The sequence below is a fragment of the Symphalangus syndactylus genome, chromosome 22 (assembly GCF_028878055.3).
Source record: "Symphalangus syndactylus isolate Jambi chromosome 22, NHGRI_mSymSyn1-v2.1_pri, whole genome shotgun sequence".
Classification (NCBI taxonomy): domain Eukaryota; kingdom Metazoa; phylum Chordata; class Mammalia; order Primates; family Hylobatidae; genus Symphalangus; species Symphalangus syndactylus.
This window is the reverse complement of record NC_072444.2, coordinates 39,473,279-39,500,281: the sequence shown is the minus strand read 5'-3', so window position 1 is coordinate 39,500,281 and position 27,003 is coordinate 39,473,279. Positions and strand designations below refer to the sequence as shown.

Sequence of the window (27,003 nt, the reverse complement as noted above, 5' to 3'; positions counted from 1 at the left end):
GCTGCAGTCTCTGTCACCACCACCACCAACCACAGTGAGGCAAGCCAGTGGGCCGCAGGCTCTAGCATCCAGCAGCCAGGCACGGAGCAGCTCTCGCTGACGGCCGGCTCCTACCACTCCCACCATGCCGCTGTCTCCGTGGCCATCTTCTTTCACTACAAAGGAATGAAAATAGGTATCAATAAGTAGAGTAACTTTGGAAAGAATACAATCACAGGGAAGTTAAACACTACTCTCCTGAATAAATGACTAGCAGGTCAATGAAGATACTAAGACAGAAATTCAAAAATTTCATGAAACAAAGGGTAATGAAAACACAATATACCAAAATTGTTAAGCAGAAAGCAGGACAAAGGCAAAGATTTATAGCTATAAGAGTCTACCATCCAAACAAAAGAAAAACTTCAAATAAACATCTTAAAGAACTAGTAAAGTAAGAACTAAACCGAAAATAAGAAAATAAATAACATCGTAGCAGAAATAAAATTGAAATAAAAAACACACAAGATTAAACGAAAAGTTGGTTTTCTGGAAAGCTAAACAAAATTGACAAAGTTTTAACCAGGCTAACTAAGAAAAAAGAGACAAGATTCAAATAAATAAAATCCACAGATAAAAAAAAGGAGACATTACAACTAATACTTCAGAAATTCAAAGGATCATAACTGGCTATTATATGCCAATAAATTGGAAAGCCTAGTAGAAATTGGCAAATTCCTAGATGCATACAACCTACTTGGGCTGAACAATGAAAACATCCATGACCAGAACAGATTGGCAACAAGTAATGAGATCGAAGCCATCAGAAAAAGTCTCCCAGTAAAGAAAAGCCCAACAACTGATGTCTTCACTGCTGATGGCTTCACACCAAACAATTTAAAGACCTAGTACGAATCCTACTCAAACTATTTTGAAAAACAGGAGGGAATACTTCCAAACTTATTCTATGAGACCATTATTACTGTGATACCAAAATCAGACAAAGCCATCAAAGAAGGAAACTACAGGCCAGTATCTCTAATATTGATGCAAAAATCCTCAACAAAATACCAGTGAAACAAATTCAGTAATACATTAAAAAGATAATTCATCACGATCAAGTGGGATGTATCCCTGGGATGCAAGGGTCACTCAACATACAATGTGATACATCATATCAACCAAATAAACGACAAAAACAGTATGATCATGTCAACTGAAATTGAAAAAGCATTTGATGAAATTCAACATCCCTTCATGCTATAAATCCTCAAAGAAACGGGTACAGAAGAAACATACCGCAACATAATAAAAACTACAGGAAAGACACCCACAGCTAGAATCATATGGAATGGGGAAAAATGGAAAGCTTTTCCTCTAAGATCTGGAACATGATAAGGATGCCCACTGTCACCACTGTTAACATAGTACCAGAAATCCTAGCTAAAGCAATCAGCGCAGCCCCTGATATGGCCCCCAACCCACCCTGCCCCCTACCACCAGCAGTGTCGCCCCCCCACAATAGCACACCCAACACACCCAAACCGCCCCGCCTGTCCACACCATGGGCATCGCAGCACCCCATAGCGCCCTCAACCCAAAACCGCCACCCCCCCCACAGCTGCGCAGTGCAGCCCCGGATAGCACACTTAGCCCACCTCCCTGTTGCCAGCAATACAGTCTGGGATAGTGCCCCCAACCGGCTTCCCGTCAAGGGCAGTGCAGCCCCGGTTTGGGCCCCCAAACCGCCCCCCCGCCCGGTGCAGGCAGCACAGCCCCAGATAGCACACCCAACCAGCCACCCAAAGCGGGCAGTGACGCCTGAGATAGGGCCCCCAACCCGTCCCAGGCCACCCGCAGTGCAGCCTGGATAGCCCACTTACCCCGACGCCTTTCTACGCTCTGGCTGGCTGTAGTGTCCATCGCTGCCACCAACCGCAAACACGACTGGACACAGGAAGAATTTTATTCACCGTCGATGCGGCCCCGAGTTGTCCCAAAGCGAGGCAGTGCCCCAAGTTCTGTGCTGAGCCGAATGCAGCTCCGCCCTCGCGGTGCCCCCGGCCCACCCGGGTTTGTGCTGAGGAGAACATTGCTCCGCCTTCGCTTTATCTCCGAAGTCTGTGCAGAGAACTAAGCTCCGCCCGCGCGACGCTCTCCGGTCGTGTGCTGAGGAGAACGCAGCTCTGCCCTAGCAAAGGCACACGGCGCCGGCGCAGGCGCAGAGAGGCCCACAGCGCCGGCGCAGGCGCAGAGAGGCCCACAGCGCCGGCGCAGGCGCAGAGAGGCCCACAGCGCCGGCGCAGGCGCAGAGAGGCCCACAGCGCCGGCGCAGGCGCAGAGAGGCCCACAGCGCCGGCGCAGGCGCAGAGAGGCCCACAGCGCCGGCGCAGGCGCAGAGAGGCCCACAGCGCCGGCGCAGGCGCAGAGAGGCCCACAGCGCCGGCGCAGGCGCAGAGAGGCCCACAGCGCCGGCGCAGGCGCAGAGAGGCCCACAGCGCCGGCGCAGGCGCAGAGAGGCCCACAGCGCCGGCGCAGGCGCAGAGAGGCACACAGGAGACCTCAGGCCCAGGCTCTACTCCCGAGCTGTGAAAGGGTAAGAACTGAGGGTGGCTGAGGCTCGGGGTCGTTCAGGGCGGGGTGGGCTCTGGACCCAGCAGGCCCAGCACCCAGGCCAGGACTCCAGGGGAGGCCAGGTGGGGCGAAGGCCAAGAAGGGGCCGGGGCTGGTCAGGAAGGGCTCCTGGTGACCAGAGCACTTTGCCTGAGCCAGCGTGGGAAGGAGGTGGGCTGGATGAGCCAGGGAGGCGCCGGGAGGGGCCTTGGCAGAGGCGACCGCATCCGTCAGCCCCCAGGCCACTGAACCCTGGGTAGCGAGAACCGGCAGGGGAGGCTGCAGAGGAGTGGAGGCTCCTTGGCTTTGGGGGCTCTGAGTAGAAGCATCTAGGGGGTCCCTCAAGAGGCCCCCAAATGCTGCCCCATGGTGAGAAAACAAGGAGAGGCCCTGCAGGGACCCCCCGGGTTACAAAGGGCTGCCACTGTGAGAAGGCAACGCTGCTGGGTGGGGCTGGGCTTTCTACCTCACCAAGCCTCTTCCCACCCAAAGGGCCCAGAGAGAGGCAGCTGCCCCCCCAGCGGGCACAGCACCTCCTCCCTGTGTGATGGGGTGGGGCCCACAGTCTCCTTTCTCACGGCCGGCCTGGGCTGACCCAGGGTCCCAGCTTGGCCATGGGGGCTTCGGCATGTAAAGCCCTTGGGGGGCAGAGCCTCCCGCCCCGGCTAGCTTCTGGCTCTCTGTGTTGCCCCCAGCACTGGGCTGGTGCCTTGGAGGGAGGCTCCGCCCTCCCCCACATCAACCTGCTGAGGAGTTCTGTCTTCCCAGGGTTGTGAGGGAAGCCCGCTCTGCAGGCCGCTGTCCAAGTCCAGGCGCCACCTCCTCCAGGGAGCCTTCCAGACCTGATCTGTGCGGCAGAGGCCCAGAAGGACCTGGGTGTGGGGATCCTAGAGGGAGGCGGGGGACCCAGCGTGAGCAGAGAGGGTCCCAGTGCTTCCTCCTGAGTGAGGTTCAGCCATCTGGCTCCGGCTTCACAGAGCCACTCCCTCTAAGCGCTCCTGCTCTCTGCCTTCCTGCATTAGCTCTTGCCTGCACCCGGCCCAGCAAACCCCTGCTCATCTTTCAGACCCAAGTTCAAGGCCTCCTCCCACTCCGGGTGGCTCATCACCTGGCCTCCCCAGGCAGAGAGGCTAGGGTCCTGCTCACTGGGTCGTCTCTCTCGCCCACTGGCACGGGACTACAAGGAAAGGGGTTGACCCCCATCCTCCCCCGCCATGTCCAGGAGGGTGGAGACACAACTGGGAAGGTGCTAGAGGCCCCAGGGGGAGGCTGGGCCAGCACCAGGCATTGGGGGGCAGGTTCCCGTCTCTACACCCCAGCCTCAGGCAGACAGCGCGTGCCCCTCCCGCTGCCCCACCTGTCACCCACCTGCTGGCTCCGGGCTGTCTCTGCTCCTGGCTCCCCTCCCAGCTGCGTCCCCAGCTGCCTCTCCAGGGAGGAGTGACAGCTGGCCTGTGCCACACCCTCGAGCCCTTCCCTGGACTACCCCCTCCCTGGGCCAGGACCCCTGCGTGTGGGCACAACCAAGGGGCCTGCTGATGGGGGCTCATGTGAGCAGTGCCCCAGCTGTGGGTATGGGTGCTGCCAGCTGCCGCCGCCTTTGCCCTGGCTTCCCAGATAGACCCCGACCCACACTCCGAAGCTGTATCATGAACGCTGTGGTAGGCAGCTGGCAGGGAGCAGGGTTGCTGTCCCACTACCCTCTGGAAGCCTCAGCCACGAAGGGCCCCTGTGGGCACCTTTTCCTGGCACACGGTGCTATGTCTCTCCACTCTTGGGCTCTGCAGTGACTTGAGGGGTCAAGTCTATGACCCCAGGGGAGGCTGGGCTCATGAGGGGACCAGAGACCTCAGTGCTGTGCAGGGAGTCCCGAACCACCCTGGTGGAAGGCCCAACCCGACTCCTCAGGCCTCCTGCCAGCTCCCTGTGGTGTTCAGGAGACCTGTGGTCAGGCCTGGAGGAGAAGCTCCCCCTCCCCTCGACATCCTGCATCCCTTGCTCTTCACCAGAGTCTCCTCACTCCCCAGGACCCCAGAGAGGACTGACCCTCTCCAGCCGACCTCTGGGCTCAGGACAGCCGGGTGGGGCAGCCACAGGAGCTGCCTGCAGGGGACAGAGTCAGGACAGGGACCGAGCCGGACACCCATTCTGCAAGTGTCTGCACTTCCAGGCAGGGGGAGGACGGCAGTGGGTAGCTGGGAGTGCTGGGCCGAGGATGGGCGTTCTCAGGCCCTCAGTGGCGACTGGGAGGTAGAGGTGGGGGGGGGGGTCTGTGGAGGAAGGAGAATAAGGGCCAGTGTCCCGAGTCAGGGGTGGTTGGCAGTGGACAAGGCCGACAGGAACAGACCTGAGCTTGGGGAGCTCCACTCAGAACGAGGCATCCGTCAGGGTTCTGTGCATACTCGTGTCCCCGGCTGGGGGCCAGGCCCCGAGGTGGAGCCTGGGACTGTGAGGGTGCGGGGGTGTGCTGGGGTGGGAGGTGGATGGAGCCCCCCCACCGCCTGGCCCCTTGGGCTGAACCTTGGGCTTCGGAGCCAGAACAGACACAGGAAATCGCCTAACTGCATTTGCGCAGGAACACCAAATCCATCCCAGCTGCATGGGGCTGAGCCAGGGCCACGGGCGGGGTCGGCCATCCCAGAGTCCTGACAGCTCCGCGGTGCATGCCAAGGGGTCTGGGCCGCTGGCCGAGGGGGGCGTCTTTCCCAGGCCAGAGGCCCCCACCCCACCCCAGGAGAGCTGCCCCCCTTTCAGTTCCCAGAACGGAGCTCAGCTGTGAAATAGTGAGGGGGTGAGGTCATGGGGAGGGGGCCCGCATGACTCATATCCTGGGGTAGGGCAAAGGGAGGAGACGGAGAAGGGGCCCAGAGGCCTCCACGTCCTCAGCTCTGCTGGGTCAGAGGCCAGGGGCCAGCGGGGCTTCTCCCCAGCACTGGGTTTTAGGGGAGACACCAGGATATGCTTACTCTGCACCCCCACTCTCTCCCACAGGCCCCTAGCCAGGGAGAGCTCAGTCATAGTGATCCTCCAGGGGCCCAGCTCTGCAGAGATGATGTTCCCAGAGCACACACCTGGGTCTCATGCCAGGGCCGGCACCGCCGTTGTCGGGGCAATGGCAAGGCCAACAGTCAATGTTTGCCTCACTAAAGTGAGGCTGCAGCACCCTGAAGGGATCCCTGGAGGGGGACGTGGTCCCCTTGTTCCCAAGCCTGTCTGCACACGCACGTGGATGTCAAGGGTTCCCGTTTGTGAGCACGTGCATACTTGTGTGTGCATGGGGTGCGGGCATGTGTGCCTGTGTGGCCGGAGCGTGGGCTCGTGGAGAACGTGTGTGAGTTGGGTGCGCACCTGCGTGTGCCCCAGGCCTAGGGAGTCCCACGCCTGGCCGCACTCCATGTGTTGGGCATGAGCTGTGAGCAGAGCGAAGGCCTTTATGGGGCTGTTGGGGCCCGGACTCGTTGCCTTTAGGGGTGAACCTGAGGAAACGTGTGCACACGAGCTTCTGGGGTCTCTGCGCCAATGTGTGCTTCCAAGCCCCGCCTCCCCTATGGCTTGGTGGAGGGGGTCTGTGGAGCTGGAGTGAGGGCCTTGGACCCATCGGAAGCCCAGGTCCAAGGAGGAGCTTGGGCTCTGTCTCATGCCCCAGGCCCAGGGACACACACCCCAGCTGAGACCTTGCTCACATGGAGGGGCTGGGACATGGGAACATGGGGAGCAACATGGCCAGGCTTCTCCTCCATGGAAGCCCTCCACCTCTGCCAACACTCTGCCCCAGCTCTGCGCCACTCTCCGTTTGGAGGGGCTGGGGCGTGGGTGAGCACGAGGGCCCCTGCACCCCAGGCTCTGCCTCCCCAGGTGGAACGAGGCCCAGCAGCCCCCAGCCACGCAGAGGCCGGCAGAAGCGGGAAGCTGGGCCTCATCTGCCCAGATGATGGGAGCCAGGTGTGGGGAATTAAGTGGCTTCCTCGGGGGCCTGGAGTTGAAGGCACTTCTGAGGAGCAGGACGGGCAGGCGGATGCGGGGGGCGGGGTGCACAGGCGGCTGGGTTTGAGTGGCTGGAGTCCCCTGTGTCTTCGGTGGGGGAGTGGGCCTTGAACTTGGGCCTGTGGAATGGCCTGGCTTTTGTCTGAGAGGCTTAGGGGAGACCTAGAAGAGATTAGATCACACGCTGGCAGGGCTGTCTGGCCTGGGGACTGGGGCCCAGTGGGGATCAGGCTGCAGGGTCAGGCAGCGGCCACTGGCTGGGAAGAACTGAGACCCCAGCAGGGAGACCCCAGCCCTGCTCCCTGTTCTGGCCTGGGCTCCCTCCCTGGGTCTGGGATAATTAGCTCTGTAGGAGCATAGAGACCCTGGACGCCCCCTCAGGCTCTAGGAGGGTAATGGGAGGCAGGGCCGTGACAGCTGAGTCAGCAGTGTCTGCAGGACATGGACCATCTGAGAGCTGCTGGGCCGGGGCTCTGATGCCCAGGTCCAGGCCAGCCTGTGTCTACCTCTGTCCCTGAGGGGGGCGTATGGGACCCCAAGAAGCCATGGTTTCAGGCTCTGAGAACAGAGGCACTCCCTTACCTCAGTTTCCCCATTTTTGAAATGGCTCAATCGGCTGGGTGCGGTGGCTCATCCCTGTAATCCTAGCACTTTGGGAGGCCGAGGCGGGTGGATCACCTGAGGTCGGGAGTTTGGGACCAGCCTGACCAACACGGAGAAACCCTGTCTCTACTAAAAAATACAAAATTAGCTGGGCATGGTGGTGCATGCCTGTAATCCCAGCTACTCAGGAGGCTGAGGCAGGAGAATCGCTTGAACCCAGGAGGCGGAGGTTGCCGTGAGCCAAGGTCACACCATTGCACTCCAGCCTGGACAACAAGAGCGAAACTCCGTCTCAAACAAACAAAAGAAATAGCTCAGAGAGACTCCGCAGAGGGCTCTGAAATAAGGATGGGGTGGGGTTGAGTCAGCCGACCCTGTAAGGTGCCCCCAGCTATGGGGTTACGCCCAGGCAGGAGCCCACGGGTCTGCAGGGCTTCTGTGAGCGGGGCTGGTGGTGGGACAGGAGGTGTCCTGCCTGGACATGCTCAGGCCCTCCTTTCCTCAGCCTTGGACCTCATGCAGGGTCCCCTTTCCCCAACACGCCCTGCCTTTGGGGTGCAGGAGGGAGCACCCGCAGGTAGGGTGGAGGTGCCGCCTGGTGGTGCGCTGTGGCCAGTCTCCCTGGACTCCAGTATCTTCTTCCTGGACCCTCCAGGGTCACCTGGGTCTAGGTCTTGGTTCTACTTAGGGAGAGAGGCAGGCTGGGAGAGGGAGACAGAGGATCTTTTGTCCTGTCCTTGAGTTTCTTCAGGCTTGAATGGGCCTTGGAGTCCCACCTTCATCCCCACAGGGCACAGGTGTGCCCAGATCCTCACAGGGTCCCAGGACCCTCTCCTGGGCCAGAGGGCACCTCATGACCATGTAGGCAGCCTCTATTTAAAGATGGACAAGGTGAGGCCTGAGGGCCAGCCTGGGACTGCCTTCGTGGACAGGGCTGCCTGCACCGTGTGGCCCCAGCAAGGCCTGTGTAGATAGGAAGAATGGGTGCAAAACAGCACCTGTGTCGGCTGTGGCATGACTCCCTGTGTGTCCCCCACCAGGCCCACTGCTCCTGGAGTGTGGAGGACGAGGAGGAGGCCGTCCGCGAGCAATGCCAGCGTGAGAGAGACAGGCAGCTTCCGGCCCAGGACGGGGACGGAGGTGGCCTTGTCCCAGAGAGACCGGAGCAGGAGATGCTGTGAGCAGCCCCCTACCACATGCCTGGGCTCTAGCCCCTATTCATGTACCCTGGGGCCTGGGCAGAGGGAGAGGTCAAGGGCCTGGGCTTGGGGGTTCCAGTGCAGGATGAGAGCGAGGAAGGGCCCCCAGGAGCAGGCGCGGGAGTGGGTGAGTGCTCCTGGGGTGAGGGTGGCCACAGCCCTGGATGAGGGTCTGCCAATACCTGGCTGCCTCCTGGGCGCTGACCCAGGCTCTGTGCCTGTGCCCTGGCCCTTGCTCGGACCGCCTCTGACCCCAGCCACGCAGCCTGGCCTGAGCCCCCCACCAGACTCCCCCGCCAGTGACTCACAGAGCCACGTCCAACTTCGTGGCCAGGTTGGCTTGCTTCCTTCTTGGGTCCAGGAGGCCTCCGTGGCTGGGCTGGGCTGGGCTGTTTTCCCAACAATGCTTCCCTTCCTCCTGGCCTCTTTTGTTCCATTTTCTCCAAGTCAGCAGCCTTGGGCAGAGTGGGGTTCAGCGGTCACCATAGTCAGGCCCTTGGCCACCCCACCAAGGGCCCCAGCTATCCCGGGGCTCCCCCTGCCACATGCGAGGCCTGAGAAGTCGGGGCTTAGGAGGACCTCATGTAGGGTCCTTGTGGGGACCAGGGCAGCCCTTGGGGAGCCCCAGGATGATGGGGGAGGCACAGCCCTGCCATAGGGGGCCCCAGACTGATGGGAGAAACACAGCCCTGCTCTTAGGGAGCCACAGGCTGACGGGGGAGGCCCAGCCCTGCCCTAGCGAATCCCGAAGTGATGGGAGAAGCACAGCCCTGCCCTTAGGGAGCCACAGGCTGACAGGGGAGGCACAGCCCTGCCCTCAGGGAGCCCTACACTGATGGAAGAGGCACAGCCTTACCCTCAGGGAGCGCCAAGCTGATGGGGGAGGCATAGCCCTGCTGAGCCTCAAGGAATCCTGGACTGATAGAAGAAGCACAGTTCTCAGGCTGCCCCAGAACCGACGGGGGAGGCACAGCCCTGCCCTCAGGGATTCTGACCACAGGAGACACAGCCCAGAGCCAGCTCTGTGGCAGACAGGGTCTCCCACACTTGGAGTCCAGGGCCTGAGCGGGCGCTGTGAGGTGAGTGTGGGCCCTGAGCAGAGGAGACAGCAGCCGCCCAGTCCTTAGCTCCATGCTGCTACCCTCAGCCTCAGCCTGAAGCCCTCGGAGGCCCCTGAACTGGGTGAGGATGAGGGCTTTGGCAACTGGTCCCAGGGGCCAGAGCAGTGGCAGCAGCACGAGGGGGCGTAGGGCGCCTCGGACAGCGGAGAGCCCGCCCCAATGCAGGAGTCCTGAGGGCAAGCAAGAGGACGGGTGAGTGAGGGCCTCGAGGGTGGTTGCTGGGCAGAGCGGGGCTCCCTCCACGCCTCGAGGGCAGGTGCTCGGCAGAGCGGGGCTCCCTCTGGACCTCGAGGGCAGGCGCTGGGCGGATTGGGGCACAGCAGAGCTCCCTTCAGGCCCTCAACCTGCGCCTGAGCAGCCACCCCATCTCCCCTTTCCAAGCAGCCCCTGAAATGCCCCCATGGCCAGGAAAGGGGGAGAAAGGAGGGAAGGGAGGAAGAAGGCGAGACAGCATGGTGGCCGGCGAGGGGCCGCGAGGAAACCTCATTACGGGGCTCCCCAGGGCCCCGGGGCCTCATCCAGGCAGCTGCGAGGCCAGGCCGGGTGCTGCCACATCAGCACACAGCTGCGGCCGCTTTTGTAATGGAGGCTGAGAGCCCGCCGCCGCCCCTTCCTCCCTCGGGGCTGGCAGATCTCCATTCCCACAGAGGGGAGCAGGTATTTCCAGATGTGCATGCTGGAGAGTTGGCTGGGAGGACACATTTTCCAGATGTGGGGATGTGTGTGCCTGTCTCAACCCCAACAGGCCCGACGGGCTGCTCCCAAGCCCCACCTCACTACCCCTGCTCAGGCTCCTTGCCACTCTGTCATCTGCGGCCATGATGGGGCTGACCCCACCTGCCCTGCAGGGTGCAGGCCATCTGGGACCCCAGCCCTGCTCAGGACCCCCTTGCCTTGAGTGGGACCAGAGCTCATGGCTGGGCTGACAGTTCTCCCTGGTCAGGGTTTTTCCTGGCCCCTCTGAGGCCCTAAACCAGCCTGGAGCTCTAGGGACCAGTGTTGCTGAGCGACACTCCCTTGTCCTCCTACAACCAGGCTCCCACTCCCCAAGAGCCACTGGTCCTGGCCTGGCACAGTGCCCACCGCCCCCCTCCCCAGACCTCAGTCTCCCCCTATGCGCTTAGGAATCAGCGGCCCTGCTTTTCTGAGATTGGGCAGCTCCCTTCTCCCTCGCCTCAGGCCTAGGTGGGCAAGGCTGCCCCCACCAGCAGGGGGCACTTTGAATCTTCCGTGGAGCCCAGCTCTGCGGCTGCCACCCCACCCCCTGCACCTGCCTGGCTGCACAGACCTGCTCCTGAATGGCCCCTCTGTGTGGCTGCTGCTGGCTCAGACCCCTGCTCACCTTGGGTGGGTGGGTCTGGGTCTTGGCTGGCACGCATACCCAGGGGCCTGAAATCATGGAAAATTCGAGAATTTCCCATCTTCTCCTCCAGGTTCAGTCCTGCTCAAATGCAGAGCTGCTGGAAGCTGCCAGCTGGCTGGCCTCCCCTCCCCCACAGCTGGCAGCCCCTTGGCCCTGTTCCTCAGTGACCTGGCCCCTACCCCTGCCTAGCCCTCCAAATGACCCAGCCTCCAGTCCCCCAAACACCCAAGGGCCCCCACAGGGAGCAGAACAGGAGTGGTGGCCCCGGCAGCCTGGCCCCGCGGGGACCCCGCCAGACCAACTGAGTTGTGAGCAGCTGCCAAGCTGAGGCCCAGCCGGAAAGCTGGGGGGTTGAACCCAGCCTCAGTGCCTGGGGGACCCTCAGTCTGTAGAGCCCTGCCTAGCGGGGACTGGGCAGTTCCCCAAGGGCCTCAGGCCCTGACACAGGGGCCCAAGCAGACTGTGCTGGCTCTGAGGCCACTGGACCTTGTTTCCCAATGGGCTTGGGTCTCAGAACCCTTGGCACTCAAGTAGCCTGACTACCTTCATTTTACAGATGGGGAAACTGAGGCTTGGAAAAAGGAAGGGATCAACCAAGCAATCCAACGGGCCTAGAACGGCTTTGCCTCCCTTTCCACCCACAGGCCCAGCCTGCATGCCTGCGAAAAGGAGGACAGTGACGAAGTCCACCTGGAGGAGCTGAGTCTGAGCAAGGAGGGGCCAGGCCCAGAGGACACTGTCCAGGACAACCTGGAGGCCTCAGGGGCTGAGGAGGAACAGGAGGAGGTGATGGCTCCACCTCAGAGGGTCTGGTTGTACCCCCACCCCAGGGATGAGCCAGCCTTTGCTGTCTGCACCCCTCTGTGGGCCCTGTGGGTCTAGGCCAGAGTGGGTCAGCACCCCACACCCGTAGACCTTGCATTCCCTTCTGTGCCCGCATTCTCAGAGAGGGCGAGGCTCAGTGATCCTCTTGCAAGATCTGGAGTCATTTCCCCAGACTCCTTGGTCCCTCCCCACCAGCTCCAAAACGAGCATGTCAGGGCCACAGAGAACCTGGGGCTCAGGGAGGAACAGCATTTTTTCCCACAGGTGCTGGGCAGGGCAGGAGGGGTACAAGCAGGGGGTCACCTGGGATGTCTGTTTCTGTTTTTTTTTTTTTTTTCTAGCACCAGAAATATCAGCAGCCCAGGACACCCAGCCCCTTGGTCTTGGAGGGGACCATCGAACAGAGCTCACCTCACCTGAGCCCTCCCATCAAAGTAGGTCAAGCTGCAAAGCCTGCTGTCTCCCCTCTCCCAGACTCATACCCAAAAGGCCAATCCCACATGCCAGCCACAGGAAGACCAGGCCCAGGCTTGGCTTTTGTCTGCTATCCGCCCATTGCCCGGCGCTCAGCAAACCCCCGTGATATAAGGGTTGGAGGTTGGATTAGTGGATGGAGTAGCTGGGGAGATGGAGGGTGGGCTTTACCTTAGCTGCTGCAGGTCTGTGTCTCTATCCATCCTCTGCAGCTCATCGACAGGACCGAGTTCCTAAACTGCTCCATAGAGAAGCGGTCTGTCTGTCTGTCTGTCTGCTTTCTGGGCTCAGATCTTAGGTTTCCCCAAGAGGGGGTTGAAGAGAGTCACAGGGTAAAGATCTGGAGACCAAGGGGGCTCTGGGAGAGGCTTGGGCAGGTTGGGAGAAGTCTTGTGGGAGACATGGGGCCTGACACATCTTCTACCCTCCAGTAACAGTGTGAAGAAATCCCAGCCAGACTTGCCCATCTCCAAGATTGACCACTGGCTGGAACAATACACCCAGGCCATCGAGGTATGATCTGGCTCCCCTCTGCTGTCAGGTCCCTCCTGCATCCTGGCACCATTCCTTAATCCAACCAGCTCTCTTCCATCCAATCAATGCCACCTTATTCATCCTACACCCTGGATAGGTTGAATGCTTCTCCATCCAATCAGTGCCCCTGTACCCAATCAATGCCCCTCCATCTAATCAATGTCCCTCCATGTAATCAATGCCCCTCCTTTCAATCAATGCTACTCCATCCAACCAATAATCTCCCATCCTATCAATGCTCCTGCATCCAATTAATGTTCCTTTATACAACCAATACTCCTGCAACCAATACTCCTCCAATTATTCAGTGTCTCCATTCAATCAATGTCCCCTTCGGAACAATACTCCACCATCCAATCAATGCTCTTTCATCCTATCAGTGCTCCTCTATCCAGCCAATATTCCTCCAGTCAATCAATGCCCCTTTATCCAACCAGTACTCCTTAATCCAATCAATACCCCTCCATCCAATCAAGATTCCTCCATCCATCCAATACTACTACATCCAATCAGTGCCTCTCCATCCAATCAATGCCTCTCCATCCAATCAGTGTCCCTCCCATCCAATCAATTCTCCTCCATCCATCAATGCTTCTCCATCTGACCAATATCCTCCATCCAACCAATACTCGTCTATTCAATTAATGGCTCACCATGTAACCAATGCCAATCCCACATGCCAGCCCCTCCATTCAATCAGTACCTCTCCATCCAATCATCCAATACTCCTCCATCCAGTCAGTGTGCCTGCATCCAACCTATATTCCTTCATCCACCAACTCCCTTCAATCCAACCAATACACCTTCATCCAATCAATGCATTCAGTGCTCCTCCATTCAGTCAATTCCCCTCCAGCCAACCAAACAACTTCATCCAATCAATGCCCCTCCATCCAATAATGCCTTGCATCCAATCAATGGCCTTCTATCAATTTCCATCCATCCAACCAAAATAGTTTCACCCAATCAATGCCTCTGCGTCCAATCAGTGCCCTTCTATTCAACCAATACTTCTTTATCTAATCAGGACATCTCTATCTAACCAGTATCCTTCCATCCAACCTATACTCCTCTACTAAATCAGTGCCCCTCCATCCACCCAGTGCCCCTCCATCAAACCAATACTCTTCTGCTAAATCAGCGTGCCTCCATCCACCCAGTACCCCTCCATCCACCCAGTACTCACTTATCCAAGAAGCACTCCTCTATCTTACCAATATTCCTCCATCCAATTAATGCCTCTCCATCCAACAAGTACTCCTCCATCCTATCAATGCTCCTGTATCCTATCAATATTCCTCCATCCAAGCAATACTTCCGCATCCAATCAATACTCCTTCATTCATTCACTGCTTCTCCATCCAGTCAATACCTTTCCATCCTACCAGTGCCCTTCCATCCAACCAATACTCCTTTGCCGATCAATGTCGTTGCATGCAATCAGTGCCCCTTCATGGAACCAATATGGCTCTATCCAACCAATACTACTACATTCAATCAATGCCCCTCCATCTAACAAATACTCCCTCATATAATCAGTACTCCTCCATCCAATCAATATTCCTTCATCAACACCCTTCTATACAACCAATACTCCTCCATCTAATCAATGATCCCCCATCCAACCAGTACCCTGAAATTTAACCACTGTCCCTCCATCCATTCAATGTCCCTCCATCCATCCCATGGTCCCCCAGCCCTACCCCATGAGCAGCATGGAGGCAGACCCACATCTGTCCTGTGCGCAATCATCTCCTTGATGCTCTTCAGGACAGGGAGGTGTCTCACAATTGCATCGAATGGAGGAAGGCACATCTTTCCAGTGATCCCCACTCTAGGGCTTCATTGGGAAAGCGCTCCCGGGGAAAACACAAACACAAAGCAGAGGGTTGCCCAGTGTGACCCTCTGATGTGACCGTGGTGGCTGTCCACTAAGGTAACCCTGATGCTTTTCCTCCTCTGCAGACCGCTGGCCGGACCCCCAAGCTAGCCCACCAGGCCTCCATAGAGCTGCCCAGCATGGCCGTGGCCAGTACCAAGAGTCAGTGGGAGACGGGTGAGGTACAGGCTCAGTCTGCGGCCAAGACTCCGTCCTGCAAGGTAAGGTCCCCTCCAGGGGCAAGGCTGGGCTGCAGAGCCAGCACCTGGGAGTTCAGTAGCAGGCCAGGTTTCCTCGTTAAGACAAGTGTGGGACTGTCCAGGATGAATGTGGACAGACAGAACCCTGAGGTATTGCTGTAGGGTTGGGTTCACCCTTGCTGGTGTAGAAGGCTGTGTTGTCTGAGTGGTGGTGGATGGCACCTTTATTCCTTTCCCTGCCTCTTCCACTGGGATCGCACAGAAAATGTTTTGGTAGGCAGTGTGTTGGACCTGGCCATAGCACAGGCCTGGTTGTGGCCCTGGCCCCACCATGGCCCTGTCCCAGACCCTAGCCCTGCCAGGTACCTGTCCTGGCCCTGCTCTGGGCCTGGCTTTGTCCCTGGTTCTTAGATGACCCTGGCCCTGCCCCTGCCCTTGCCCTTACCCTGGCACTGGCCTTGGACGTGTCCGTGGTCCTAACCCTGGCCCTGCCCTGGAGCTGCCACTGTCTTGGCCCTGCCCTGGCTCTGGCCCTGCCCCGTCCCTGGCCCTGCCCTGGCCCCAGCCGTAGACCTGCCCTGGTTGGTCGTGCCCTGACTTAACCCTGTGCTACCCCACGCCTGCTCCACCCTGTCCTTGCCCTGCCTTCCCTTTGGCCTTGCCCTGACCCCGCCTTGGCCCTCACACTGGCCCTAGCACAGACCTGGTCCCATCTGTGGCCTTGGCCCAGCATTGACCCCTGCTCCTGACCCTGGTCCTGCCATGGCCCTGGCCCTGCCAATGGTCCTGACAGCCCTGGCCCTGGCCCTGTCTTGGCCCTGGCCCTGAACTGACCCTGCCCTGACCCTGGCCCTGAAGTGGATTTGCAGGTGTCTTGTCCCTGATTTAACCTGGCCCTACCAAGGCCCTGTTCCTCCCCTGGCTCTGTCCTGGTCTTGTGCTGACCCTGACCCAGACCTTGGCCCTGCCCCAGCCTTGTCCTAGACCTGGCCATGGCCCTGCCTCTGCCCTGGACTGGCGCTGGCACTGGCATGGACCCTGGCCCTGGCCCTTCGCTACTTAAGGCCATACCCTGGCCCAGCCCTGGTCCTGACCCTGTCCAGGCCCTAATTTGGCCTGGCTCTACCCTGGCATGCTATTCTGGCCCTAGCCCTGACCCTGTCCCTGTCCTGGCCCTAGCCCGGTTGCTGGTCCTGCCATGGCCCTTGTCCTGACATTGCCCTTTCCTGGTCCTGGCCCTGGTCCTGCCCCAGCCCTGCTCTGGCCCTGGTCTGAACCCTGGCCCTGCAATGGACCTGCCTTGGCCCTGCCCAGACCCTGGCTCTGGCCCTACCTCTGCCCTGGCCATACCCTTGCCCTGGCCTGGACCCTGGTCCTGGTCATTGTCCTGTCCCAGCCATGGCCCTGGCCCTGCCCTGCCTGTGCCCTGTTCTATCCTGGGCTGGCCCTGTCATGGCCTGTTCTTGCCATTGCTGTGCCCTAGCCTGCCCTGCTTGTGCCCTAGATCTGCCCCGGCCTTTGCCCTGTATTGGTTGTAGCCTTGACTCAGCCCTGGACCTTCCCTGACCTTGCCTTAGCCCTGGCACTACCCTAGCCTTGCGTAGGCATTTGCCCTACTCTGTGTATGGCCTGGCTCTGGTCCTGCCCTACTCTACTCTTTTTCTGTGGCCAGGGCCAAGGCAGGGCCAGAGCTGGACTTGGAGGTGTTCTGGCCTGATTTGCCCTGCCCCAACATTGGCCCAGCCCTGCTCTGGCACTTCCTGTCATGCCGTGTCCCTGGCCTGAGCATTGGCCCTGGCCCTGTCCTGTTTCTGGCCCTGCCCTGGAGCTGACCATACACTGCCATGGCCCAGTCCTGCATTGCCCTGCCCTCCTCTGCCCTGGTGCTGCCATGGCCCTGCCTGGGCCCTAGCTCTGCCTCGACTCTGGACCTGCCCTGACCCTGCTCAGCTCTGGATCTACCCTGAATCTGCCTTGGTGTTGCCCTCCCATCTCTATGGCCTGGCTCTAGCCCTGCCTTGCACAGGCCATGCTCTGCCCTGCGTGTCCCAGCCTGGGCCCAGCCCTGCCCTGGCACTGCCTTGGCCCCGGCCCTGCCTTCTCCCTGGCCTTGCCCTTGCCCTGCCCTGGCCTGACCCCAGGCCTACCGAGTCCATGAAATGGCCCTGGACCTGCCTTGCCATCCTCTGTCCTAGCCCTGTATTGTCCCCACTATGCTGTGGTCCAGCGCTTGCCCTCGCCCTGTTGCTAGTCCTGGCACTGCTGTGGCCCTGCCCTGTTTTTTGCCATGCCCTGTGCTATCCTAACCCTGCCCTGCCTTGGCCTTGGCCCTACCATGGCCTTCTCCTACCCTGGCCTGGCCCTACCCTGACCTTTTCTACCCTGGCCTTGCGCTTCCCTGGTCTTGCCCTGCCCTGGCCTTGGCTTTGCCTTGTCTTGGTCCTGGTTCTGCCCTGGCCCTGCCCTTGCTCTGGATCCTCTCTGGTTCTGCCTTCTCCCTGGCCCTGCCCTTGCTCTGGCCCTGTCCCTGGCCCAGCCTTGACCCTGGCCCTGGCCCTGACAATCCCCAGGCCCCATACTGGCCATGCTTGGCCCTGACCCCTCCTTTGGCCCTGCCCTGGCCCTGCCTTGGCCTTGTGCTATCTTAGTCCTGCCCTGGCCCTGAACTCGCCCTGGCCCTACCCTCACCCTACACTGGCCCTGCCCTACCCTGGCCTTGCCCTGCCCTGGCCCTGCCTTTGGCCTGCCCTGGCTCTGGTTCTGCCCTGGCCTTGCCCTTGCCCTGGACCCTCCCTGGCCATGTTTTTTCCGTGGTCCTTCTCTGGCCTTGCCCTTGCCCTGTCCCCTTTCTGGTCCTGCCATGTTTCTGGCCCTGCCCTGTCCATGTCCTGGACCTGACTCTGGCCCTGGACCTCCCTGTCCCTGCCCTGCCATACCCTGGCCCATTCCTTGCTCTACACTGATCCTGCCCTGCCTTGGCCCTGTGCTACCCTAGCCCTGCCCTGGCCTTCTGCTGGCCCTGATCCTGCCATGGCCCTGGCCCTGCCATGTCCCTGCCCTGGTCCTGGTTCTGCCCTGCTTCTGGCCCTGGCCTTGGTCCTGTCATGTCCCTGGCTGTGACCCTGCCCCTGGTTTTTCTCTGGCCATGACCCTGCCCCAGTTCTGTCATATCCCTGGCCCTGTCTCAGTTCTGTCCTAGCCCTGGCCTTTCACAGTACTTTATGCTTAGTAAGGGCTCCATAGTGTCTGTGAGTTGAATGTTGTGTTCATAGTATCTGCCAAAACAGAAAGAAAAAAAACAAAAAAGGAAATGATGAGAAGTTGAAGCTTTGTATATAATATGCCTTGAATTGTAATTATTAGTTGTATTAGTTATTAGTTATTAGTCTGTTATTAGTTGTATTACATGGTTTTGTACACATAACTCCAAACCATTGATACCGTTAAAAGAATATATGAATATATGAAAGAATGTGTAAACGTAAGAATGTATGAGTATCTAATGACCTTTCCAAATTAATTTTTATTTTTAGCTCTATTAGATTTTTCTCAGTGTAACAAATGTTTATGTCTATGTAATTAAGGGCATATTTCCTGTACAGAATATTCATATTACCTAATTGAAAATTATATAACACAAAAATATAATACTATTTTTAGGCCAGGCATGATGGCTCATACCTGTAATCCCAACATTTTGAGAGGCCAAGTTTGGAGAATCGTTTGAGGCCAGGAGTTGAAGACCAGCCTGGGCAACATAGTGAGACCTTGTCTTTATTAAATAAATAAATAAATAAACAGGTTGGGCACTGTGGCTCATGTCTGTAATCCCAGCATTTTGGGATGCCAAGGCAGGAGGATTGCTTGAGCCCAGGAGTTTGAGACCAGCCTGGGCAGCATAGCAAGCCTCTATCTCTACAAATAATAAAATATTAGCCAGGTCTGGTGGTGCGCACCTGGGGTTCCAGCTACCTGGGAGGCTGAGGTGGGAGGTTTGCTTGAGGCTGCAGTGAACTATGAATGCACCACTGCATTCCAGCCTAGGCCACAGAACAGGACCTTGTCTATAAATAAAGAAAGAAGTAAAAATATAAATAAAGTAAGTAAAAAGAAATATAAGTAAATATAAATATAAATACATATAAATATAAAAATGAATACATGAAAACAAACAATTTTTAAATTTAACATCACTGAGGGCATCCTATCCATTTCATTTCACGATTCCATTACATCATTTCACTTAGATGAAATGATCAGATGACTTGAGATGAGATGAAATGATGAGATGAAATGACGAAATGATGAGATGAGGTGAAGTTTTGAGATGAAATGGTGAGTTGAAATGATGAGACGAAATGACAAAATTGCAAAGAAATTGAAAGGAGATGAGATGAGATGAAATGAGATGAAATGATGAGATGATGGATGAAATGATGAAATGATGAGATGAAATGATGAAATGAAATGAAATGAAATAGTGAAATGATATGAAATAATGAAATGAAATTGAAATGAGATGAGACAAAATAATGAGCTAAAATGAGATGAAATGAGATGAATGATGAGATGAAATGATGAAATGAGATGAGATAAGATGAAATGATGAGATGAAATGATGAGATGAAATGATCTGAAAAATGAGATGAAATGATGAGATGAGATGAAATGAAATGAAATAATGAAATGAGATGAAATGAAATGAAATAATGAAAGGAAATTATGAAATGTAATGATGAAATTGAAATGAAATTGAAATGAGATAAGATGAAATGATGAGATGAAATGATGAAATGAGATAAGATGAAAGATGAAATCATGAGATGAAATGATGAGATGAAATGAAATGAGATGAGATGAAATGAGACGAGATAAAATGTAATGAGATGAAATAAAATGACATAATAAAATGACATAATGAAATGAAATAATGAAATGAGATGAAATGAAATAATGAAATGATGAAATAATGAAATGGAAATGAAATGGAAGTGAGATGAGACAAAATGATGAGATGAAATGATGAAATGATGAGATGAGATGAAATGATGAGATGAAATGAGATTAAATAATGAGATTAAATGATGAGATGAGATGTGATGAAATGATGACATGATATGATGACATGAAATCAGATGAAATAATGAGATGAAATGACGAGATGAAATGATGAAATGATGAGAGGAGATGAAATTAGATGACATGAAATGTAATGAGATGAAATGACATAATGAAATGAAATAATGAAATGAAATGATGAAATGGAATAATGAATGGAAATGAAATGGAAATGAGATGAGATGAAATGAGTTGAAATGATGAGATGAAATGAGATGAAATACTGAAATGATGGAATGAAATGAGATGAGATGAGATGTGATGAAATGATGACATGAAATGACATAAAATGATGATGAAATGATGAGATGTAATGATGAAATGAGACGAGATGAAATGAGATGAGATGAGATGAAATGGTGAGATAAAATGATGATATGAAATGATGAGATGATGAGATGAAATGATGAGATGAGATGATGAGATGAAATGATGAGATGAAATGATGAGATGAAATGAAATAATGAAATAATGAGATGAAATAATGAGATGAAATGAAATAAATGAAATGAAATTGAAATAAAATTGAATGAGATGAGATGAAATTATGAGATGAAATAATGAAATAAAATGATGAAATGATGAGATGTGATGAGATGAGATGAAATAATGAAATGAGATGAAATAATGAAATGAAAAAATGAAATGAAATTGAAATGAGAAGATATGAGATGAAATGATGAGATGAAATGATGAAGTGATAAGATGAAATGAGTTGATGAGATGATGAGATGAAATGATGAGATGAAAAGATGATGAGGTGAAATGAAATGATATGAAATGAGATGAAATGAAATTAGACGAAATGTAATGAGATGAAATGAAATGACAATGAAATGAAAAAATGAAATGAAATAATGAAATGAGGTGAAATTAAATGAGATGATGAAATTAAATGATGAAATGAAATAATGAAATGGAAATGAAATGGAAATGATGAGATGAAATGATGAGATGAAATGAGATGAGATGTAATGAGAGGAAATGATGAGATGTAATGAAATGAGATGAAATGAATGAGATGAAATGAAGTGAGATGAAATGAAATAATGAAAGGAAATTGAATTGAGATGAGATGAAATGAGATAAAATGATGAGATGTAATAAGAAATGGTGAGATGAAATGACATGATGAGAGGAAATGAGATGAAATGAGATGAAATGATAAGATGAAATGATGAGATGAAAGGATGAGATGAAATGATGAGATGAAATGAGATGAAATGATGAGATGAGGTGAGATGACATGAAATGATGAGATGAAATGGTGAAATGATGAGACGAGATGAGAAGAAATGAGATGAAATGAGATGAGATGAGATGAAATGAAATGAGGAGAAATGAAATGAAATAATGAAATAATGAAATGAAATTGAAATGAGATGAGATGAAATGAGGAAATGATGAAATGATGAGATGAGATGATGAGATGAAAAATGAGATGAAAAATGATGAGATTAAATGAGACGAAATGAAATGAAATAATGAAATGAGATGAAATGAAAAGAAATGATATTGAAATGAAATTGAAAGATGAGATGAGATGAAATGATGAGATGAAATGATGAAATGTTGAAATGAAATGATGAAATGAAGAGATGTGGTGAGATGAAATGATGAGGTGAAATGAAATGAAATGAGATTAAATGATGAGATGAAAAATGATGAGATGAAATGAGATGAGATGAAGTGAGATGAGATGAAATAATGAAATAAGGTGAAATAATGAAATGAGATGAAATGAAATAATGAAATGAGATGAAATGATGAGATGAAATGTCAAAATGAAAGGATGAAATGATGAGATGAGATTAAATGAGATGAAATGAATTGAGATGAAATGATGAGATGAAAATGATATGAAAAATGAGATGAAAAATATGAGATGAAATGAGATATGAAATGACACAGTGAAATAATGAAATGAAATTAGATGAAATGAAATAGTGAAATGAAATGAAATAAATGGAAATGAGATGAGATTTGATGAAATGATGAGATGAATGATGAGATGATATGATGAAATGATGAGATGAGATGGGATGAGATGAAATGATGAGATAAAATGATGAGATAAAATTATGAGATGAAATGATGAAATGAGATGAAATGATGAGGTGAAGTGATGTACTGTCACGTGTGTGTCTATTCATTTTCCCAACCAAAAAAACTTATAATTCATTAATTTTAATTTTATTAAGAATATTCTTAAGAGATGAAGGAAAAAATATCTGTACATTATGGGTTACAATTTAAGTATAAATAATACATAAATATATTAAAACTTCCACAGAATATATTTTGGAATCGAATATACCATGCTTCTGTGATGACAGTTATTTCATGCTGGTTGTCACAATTTTACATGAAAAACTAATGAAAAAATGTTTTTAACTGTTTCTAAAAATAACAGTTTCCAAAACAGTTTTACTTCCGAAATATGAAAAGGATGACTTTGTGTTCCTTAATCTGATGAGATTTTCACACTCTGCACACAATAATTGTTAGATTTTTATTGTGTTGATAAATTGTATATCAAATAAAAAATGTTATCACCTCTTAAATTAGGATTTTTAGGTGATATAGGCAGAATGGAAGGCAAGTTTTTATGACTTTGTCTAAATGAACTTTCTAAATGCCTGAGTATTAAAAGATAGCTTGTCTATAAATCGCAATGTATATATTACTGTATGACCTAGGACCAATCAAAACTGTTATCTCTGATAACATTATATTGTGCCCAATATAAAATAGATATAATAACACCTCAAACTTAAATCCAGGCATTGTCATTGAGTATCTTAAGAATATGCAGCAAAGGTGCTTTTAAAAATACAAGCTAGTGATTGTACTAAATTTGTAAATCACATAGGATAGTGGGTCATTTTAAGAATATTATTTCAATCTATAAACGTTGATGTCTTTCCTTTTTTGTGTTTTCTTTAATTTCTTTCATTTTGTTGTAGAAATCTTTTACTTCCTTGGTTAAATTTATTTCTAAGTACATTTTTGTAACTATTGTAAACGGAATTGCTTTCTTAGTTTCTTGTTTCAGCTAGTTTACTATCAATATATAGAAATGCTACTGATTTTTGTATGTTGATTTATATCCTGCAACTTTATTCATTTCATTTATCACCCTAAGAAGCTTTTGGTAGAGTCTTATTTTTTTCCGTGTATAAGATCACATTGTCTTTAAACAGGGACAATTTGACTGTCTCCTTTCCAATTCAGATGTCCTTTATTTTTTTCTCTAACCTAATTGTCCTGGCTAAGACTTTCACTATGTGAAATATGATTGGTGAAAATAGGCATTCTTTTCTTGTTCCAGTAAAATCTTTTTCTTGTTCACAGTAAAATCTTTCACCTTTTCCACATTCAGTATGATCTTAGCTGTAGATTTGTCCTTTATGTCCTTCCGTGTTAAGGCATATATTTTCTATACTAAATTGTTGAGAGGTTTTTTGTCATGTAACAATATTTAATTTTGCCAAACGCTTTTATTGTGTTTATTAATTTAATCATATGGTTTTCAGTATATATCCAAAGGAAACAAAATCAGTATATCAAAGAGTTACCTGCACCCCCATGTTTATTACAGCACTATTCACAATAGCCAGGATATGGAATCAACATAAGTGTCTATCAACAGATGAATGGATAAAATAATGTGACATACATATATAATGGAATATTCTTTAGTCATAATAAAGAACAAAATCCTGTTATTTGTGGCAACAAGAATGCAAGTGGAGGGCATTATGTTAGGTGAAATAAGCCTGGCATAGAAACATAAACACCACATAACTACATGTTCTCACTTATGTATGGAAGTTAAAATTTTTAATCTCGTAGAAGTAGATAACGGTAGTGTTCTGGTTACCATATCCTGGAAAGAGTAGGAGAAATAAGAGTATAGGAAAAATGTGGTTAATACGTACAAAATTACAGCTGGAGAGAAGGAAGAAGTTCTAGTTCTCTACAGCACTGTTGGGTGACTGTAGTTAACGGGAATTTATTGTGTGTTTTCAAATAACTAAAATAAAAGATTTTGAATATTCTCACTGCAAAGAAATAATACATGATTTGGGTAATGGATATGATAATGACTCTGACTTGATCTTTACGCATTGCATAAATATATAAAAATATCACTCTGTACCCCATAAGATGTACATCTATTATATGTCAATTAAAATAAATTTAAAAGAGAAAAAATGAGGTAAAGGTAAATGTACAGAATTTAATTACTTTTTCTTCTATAAAACCCAAGAGTCAGTACCAAGAAGAGTCAATTTATTAGTTTTCTAAAATAAAAAAAATCAAAATGACCAAAAAAGAGCAATATCCAAGAAAACGTTGAAAATGAAACACAACATTTAGAAGAATAGAAAACTTGGGCACTGTATCACCCTGTTCCTAGATACCGATTTACTGATGGCCATTTAAATAGAATTTTATTCCATCTAATTCATATATACTCCCAGAGTTCGAAATTACGTTTTACCTACAATAAATGAGATAACATGTGCAAATTATATGGTACTCTGCCTAACACACGTTAATAACTCAATACATGTTAGCAATAAACTTTTAGTATAGTACTAAATAGTACTTTTAGTATAGTACTAAATAGTATAGTACTAAATAGTACTTTTTAGTATAGTAGTAAATAGTACAGCACTAAATAGTACTTTTAGTATAGTAGTAAATAGTACTAAATTTACTAAATTTAGTCAAAGTACCAAATTCTCACATAAATTTTTAGTATAGTACTAAATTTACTAAATTTAGTCAAAGTACTAATTTCTCACATTGCAATTTCCTTCAAAGACATGAAAACAACCTTTCTAATGACTCCTTGTTCATCAAGATGCCTCTTCAAATTATTCTATTTGTTTCATTCAGTATATTATCTGTGTATACCGATATTACACTCTTTTTTTTTTTTTTGAGATGGAATCTCATTCTGTTACTGACGCTGGAGTGAGGTGGTATGATCTCCGTTCACTACGACCTCCACCTCCCAGGTTCAAGTGATTCTCCTGTCTCAGTCCCCCAAGTAGCTAGGACTACAGGTGCACACCACCATGCCTGGCTAATTTTTGTGTTTTTAGTAGAGTCAGGGTTTCACCATGTTGGCCGGGCTGGTCTCGAACTCCTGACCTCAGGTGATCCACCCACCATGGTCTCCCAAAGTGCTGGGATTACAGGCGTAAGCCACCGCACCCAGCCTGATGTTGCACTCTTGGATTTTGAACACTGAATATCTTTTTGAAAGATTGCACCTCTTTACCTCTTTGTGCTTCAGAAATTGTTTTCCTTCAAGTGTTGTAAGAGTCTAATGAAGAATGAAGGTCATGTTTTATCACTTTTGTCGTTACAGATTTCAGACATGCTGAAACTGATTGAAGTATCATTTGCTACCAGATAGATTAATTATCTCTAGTTGTAGGAGTGGATACATCTTTAATGGTATATTTTGGGTTATTGTCTTGTTTTTGATGCAGTATTCTATAAATAATTTCTTAAACCTGGCATCCTTGGGTGAGCATAGATTTTTCAACTTTGGTGTTATATTGTGTTTGCTTTTAAAAACTGCTTTTGAGGCCGGGTATGGTGGCTCTTGCCCATACCCAGCACTTTGGGAGGCCAAGGTGGGCAGATTACCTCAGGTCAGGAGTTCAAGACCAGCCTGGTCAACATGGCAAAACCACGTCTCTACTAAAAGCCCAAAATTAGCCAGGCATGGTGGTGCATGCTTGTAGTCCTAACCACTCGGGAGGCTGAGGCAAGAAAATCACCTGAACCTGGGAGGCGAAGGTTGCTAGGTTGCTGTGAGCCAAGTTTGCACCATTGCACTCCAGCCCGGGTGAAAGAGCAAAACTCTGTCTCGAAAAAAAAAAACCCACCCAAAACTGCTTTTGAATGGAGTTGTAAACACAATTTTTTATGAAAAAAATTCGGAAGTGCATAAGTTCATAATAGAAAAACCAATAATATTCCAGGCACAAGTTAGTACGAAAAAAATTATGTTGAATATTCTGTAATACAACATGCTTTTTCCCTTCATGAACAATTTGTGTTTTACTGAGAAGACTCACTGTTTATGGTAGACATTAGACTACAGATGAATATGTACTTTAAACACTCTTAGTTCCTTTCTTAATTTTATATCTGCTGCTTTATGCTTCTGTGTATTTTCATTCTTTCCAATGTCCACATTCTAGTAAATTTGAATATTTTAATCCAAGTTTATGTACTATTTAATATTGCTTGTATAGTTTAGTATTTTTAAGACTCAAAAAGATTTACAGAAAGAAGAAAAAGATCAACATGTTATTAATCATTTAAAGATCATTTTAAAATATTTGACTTTTATGTTTTAATGAACAAAATGTTAGTAGTTATTAGTATAACATAATTTATGTATTTTGGACTTAGCATCCAGCATTTCTTTTTTAATAAAGAAAATAATTATTCTCTTGCAATATACTATGTTTATCTGGGTTTTGAAAAATGATGTTTTGTAATATGAGAAAGCCATTTACATTTTTAAATCTACAAAGGCAAATGGAATGGTACTAAATTATTTACATAATAATGTTTAGATGGTGGCCCTTATAACATTCTTTCTATACTTCCTACACAGTTGGGGATATGCAATCCTAGAATATTTCTGGGAGCTAATCCTTTAGCTTGATGAATGAAACAAGACTTTTAAATAAAATTAAACTTTCAAATTATCCAGGTAATGGGCCTGTCTTTTAATTCAATGGATATGGAGCATAATTAATTGTCCCCTGTTCGTTGGGTAGTAAGTTCTCATTCTTATAATACTCAAAATGTCCTTAAATTTTTAATTTTTGATAGTCATATCATTATCCCTAGGTATTTTAGCTTCTATCTTAAATTCTAAAATAATGTCGAAACAGAAGAAAGTATTCTTTATTACCATATGTACTAAACATCATGGTTTTCAAATTTAGCTGCAAATGTATCTTTTCATTGCTTCTTGATGACGCCCTTCACCCTATCCATATTGTCACTACCAAGTGGTGATTACTTTTCAGGTTCACATACTTGTTCTTTAGAAAATATCTGTGTCTTA

General features: G+C 50.2%; 1 protein-coding gene across 1 annotated transcript; it reads left to right on the top strand.

Annotated features, from left to right (window-relative positions):
- The first annotated feature begins 2,526 nt into the window (after positions 1–2,526).
- Positions 2,527–26,199, top strand: LOC129472055 (lymphocyte-specific protein 1-like). The gene is made up of 10 exons (XM_063631252.1): positions 2,527–2,575; positions 8,220–8,356; positions 9,526–9,691; positions 11,507–11,648; positions 12,029–12,121; positions 12,374–12,417; positions 12,593–12,674; positions 14,661–14,795; positions 18,435–18,534; positions 25,279–26,199. The coding sequence occupies exons 3-9, from the start codon at positions 9,567–9,569 to the stop codon at positions 18,459–18,461; spliced, it is 648 nt and encodes a 215-aa protein (XP_063487322.1). The 5' UTR covers positions 2,527–2,575; positions 8,220–8,356; positions 9,526–9,566; the 3' UTR covers positions 18,462–18,534; positions 25,279–26,199.
- The last annotated feature ends 804 nt before the right edge of the window (positions 26,200–27,003 follow it).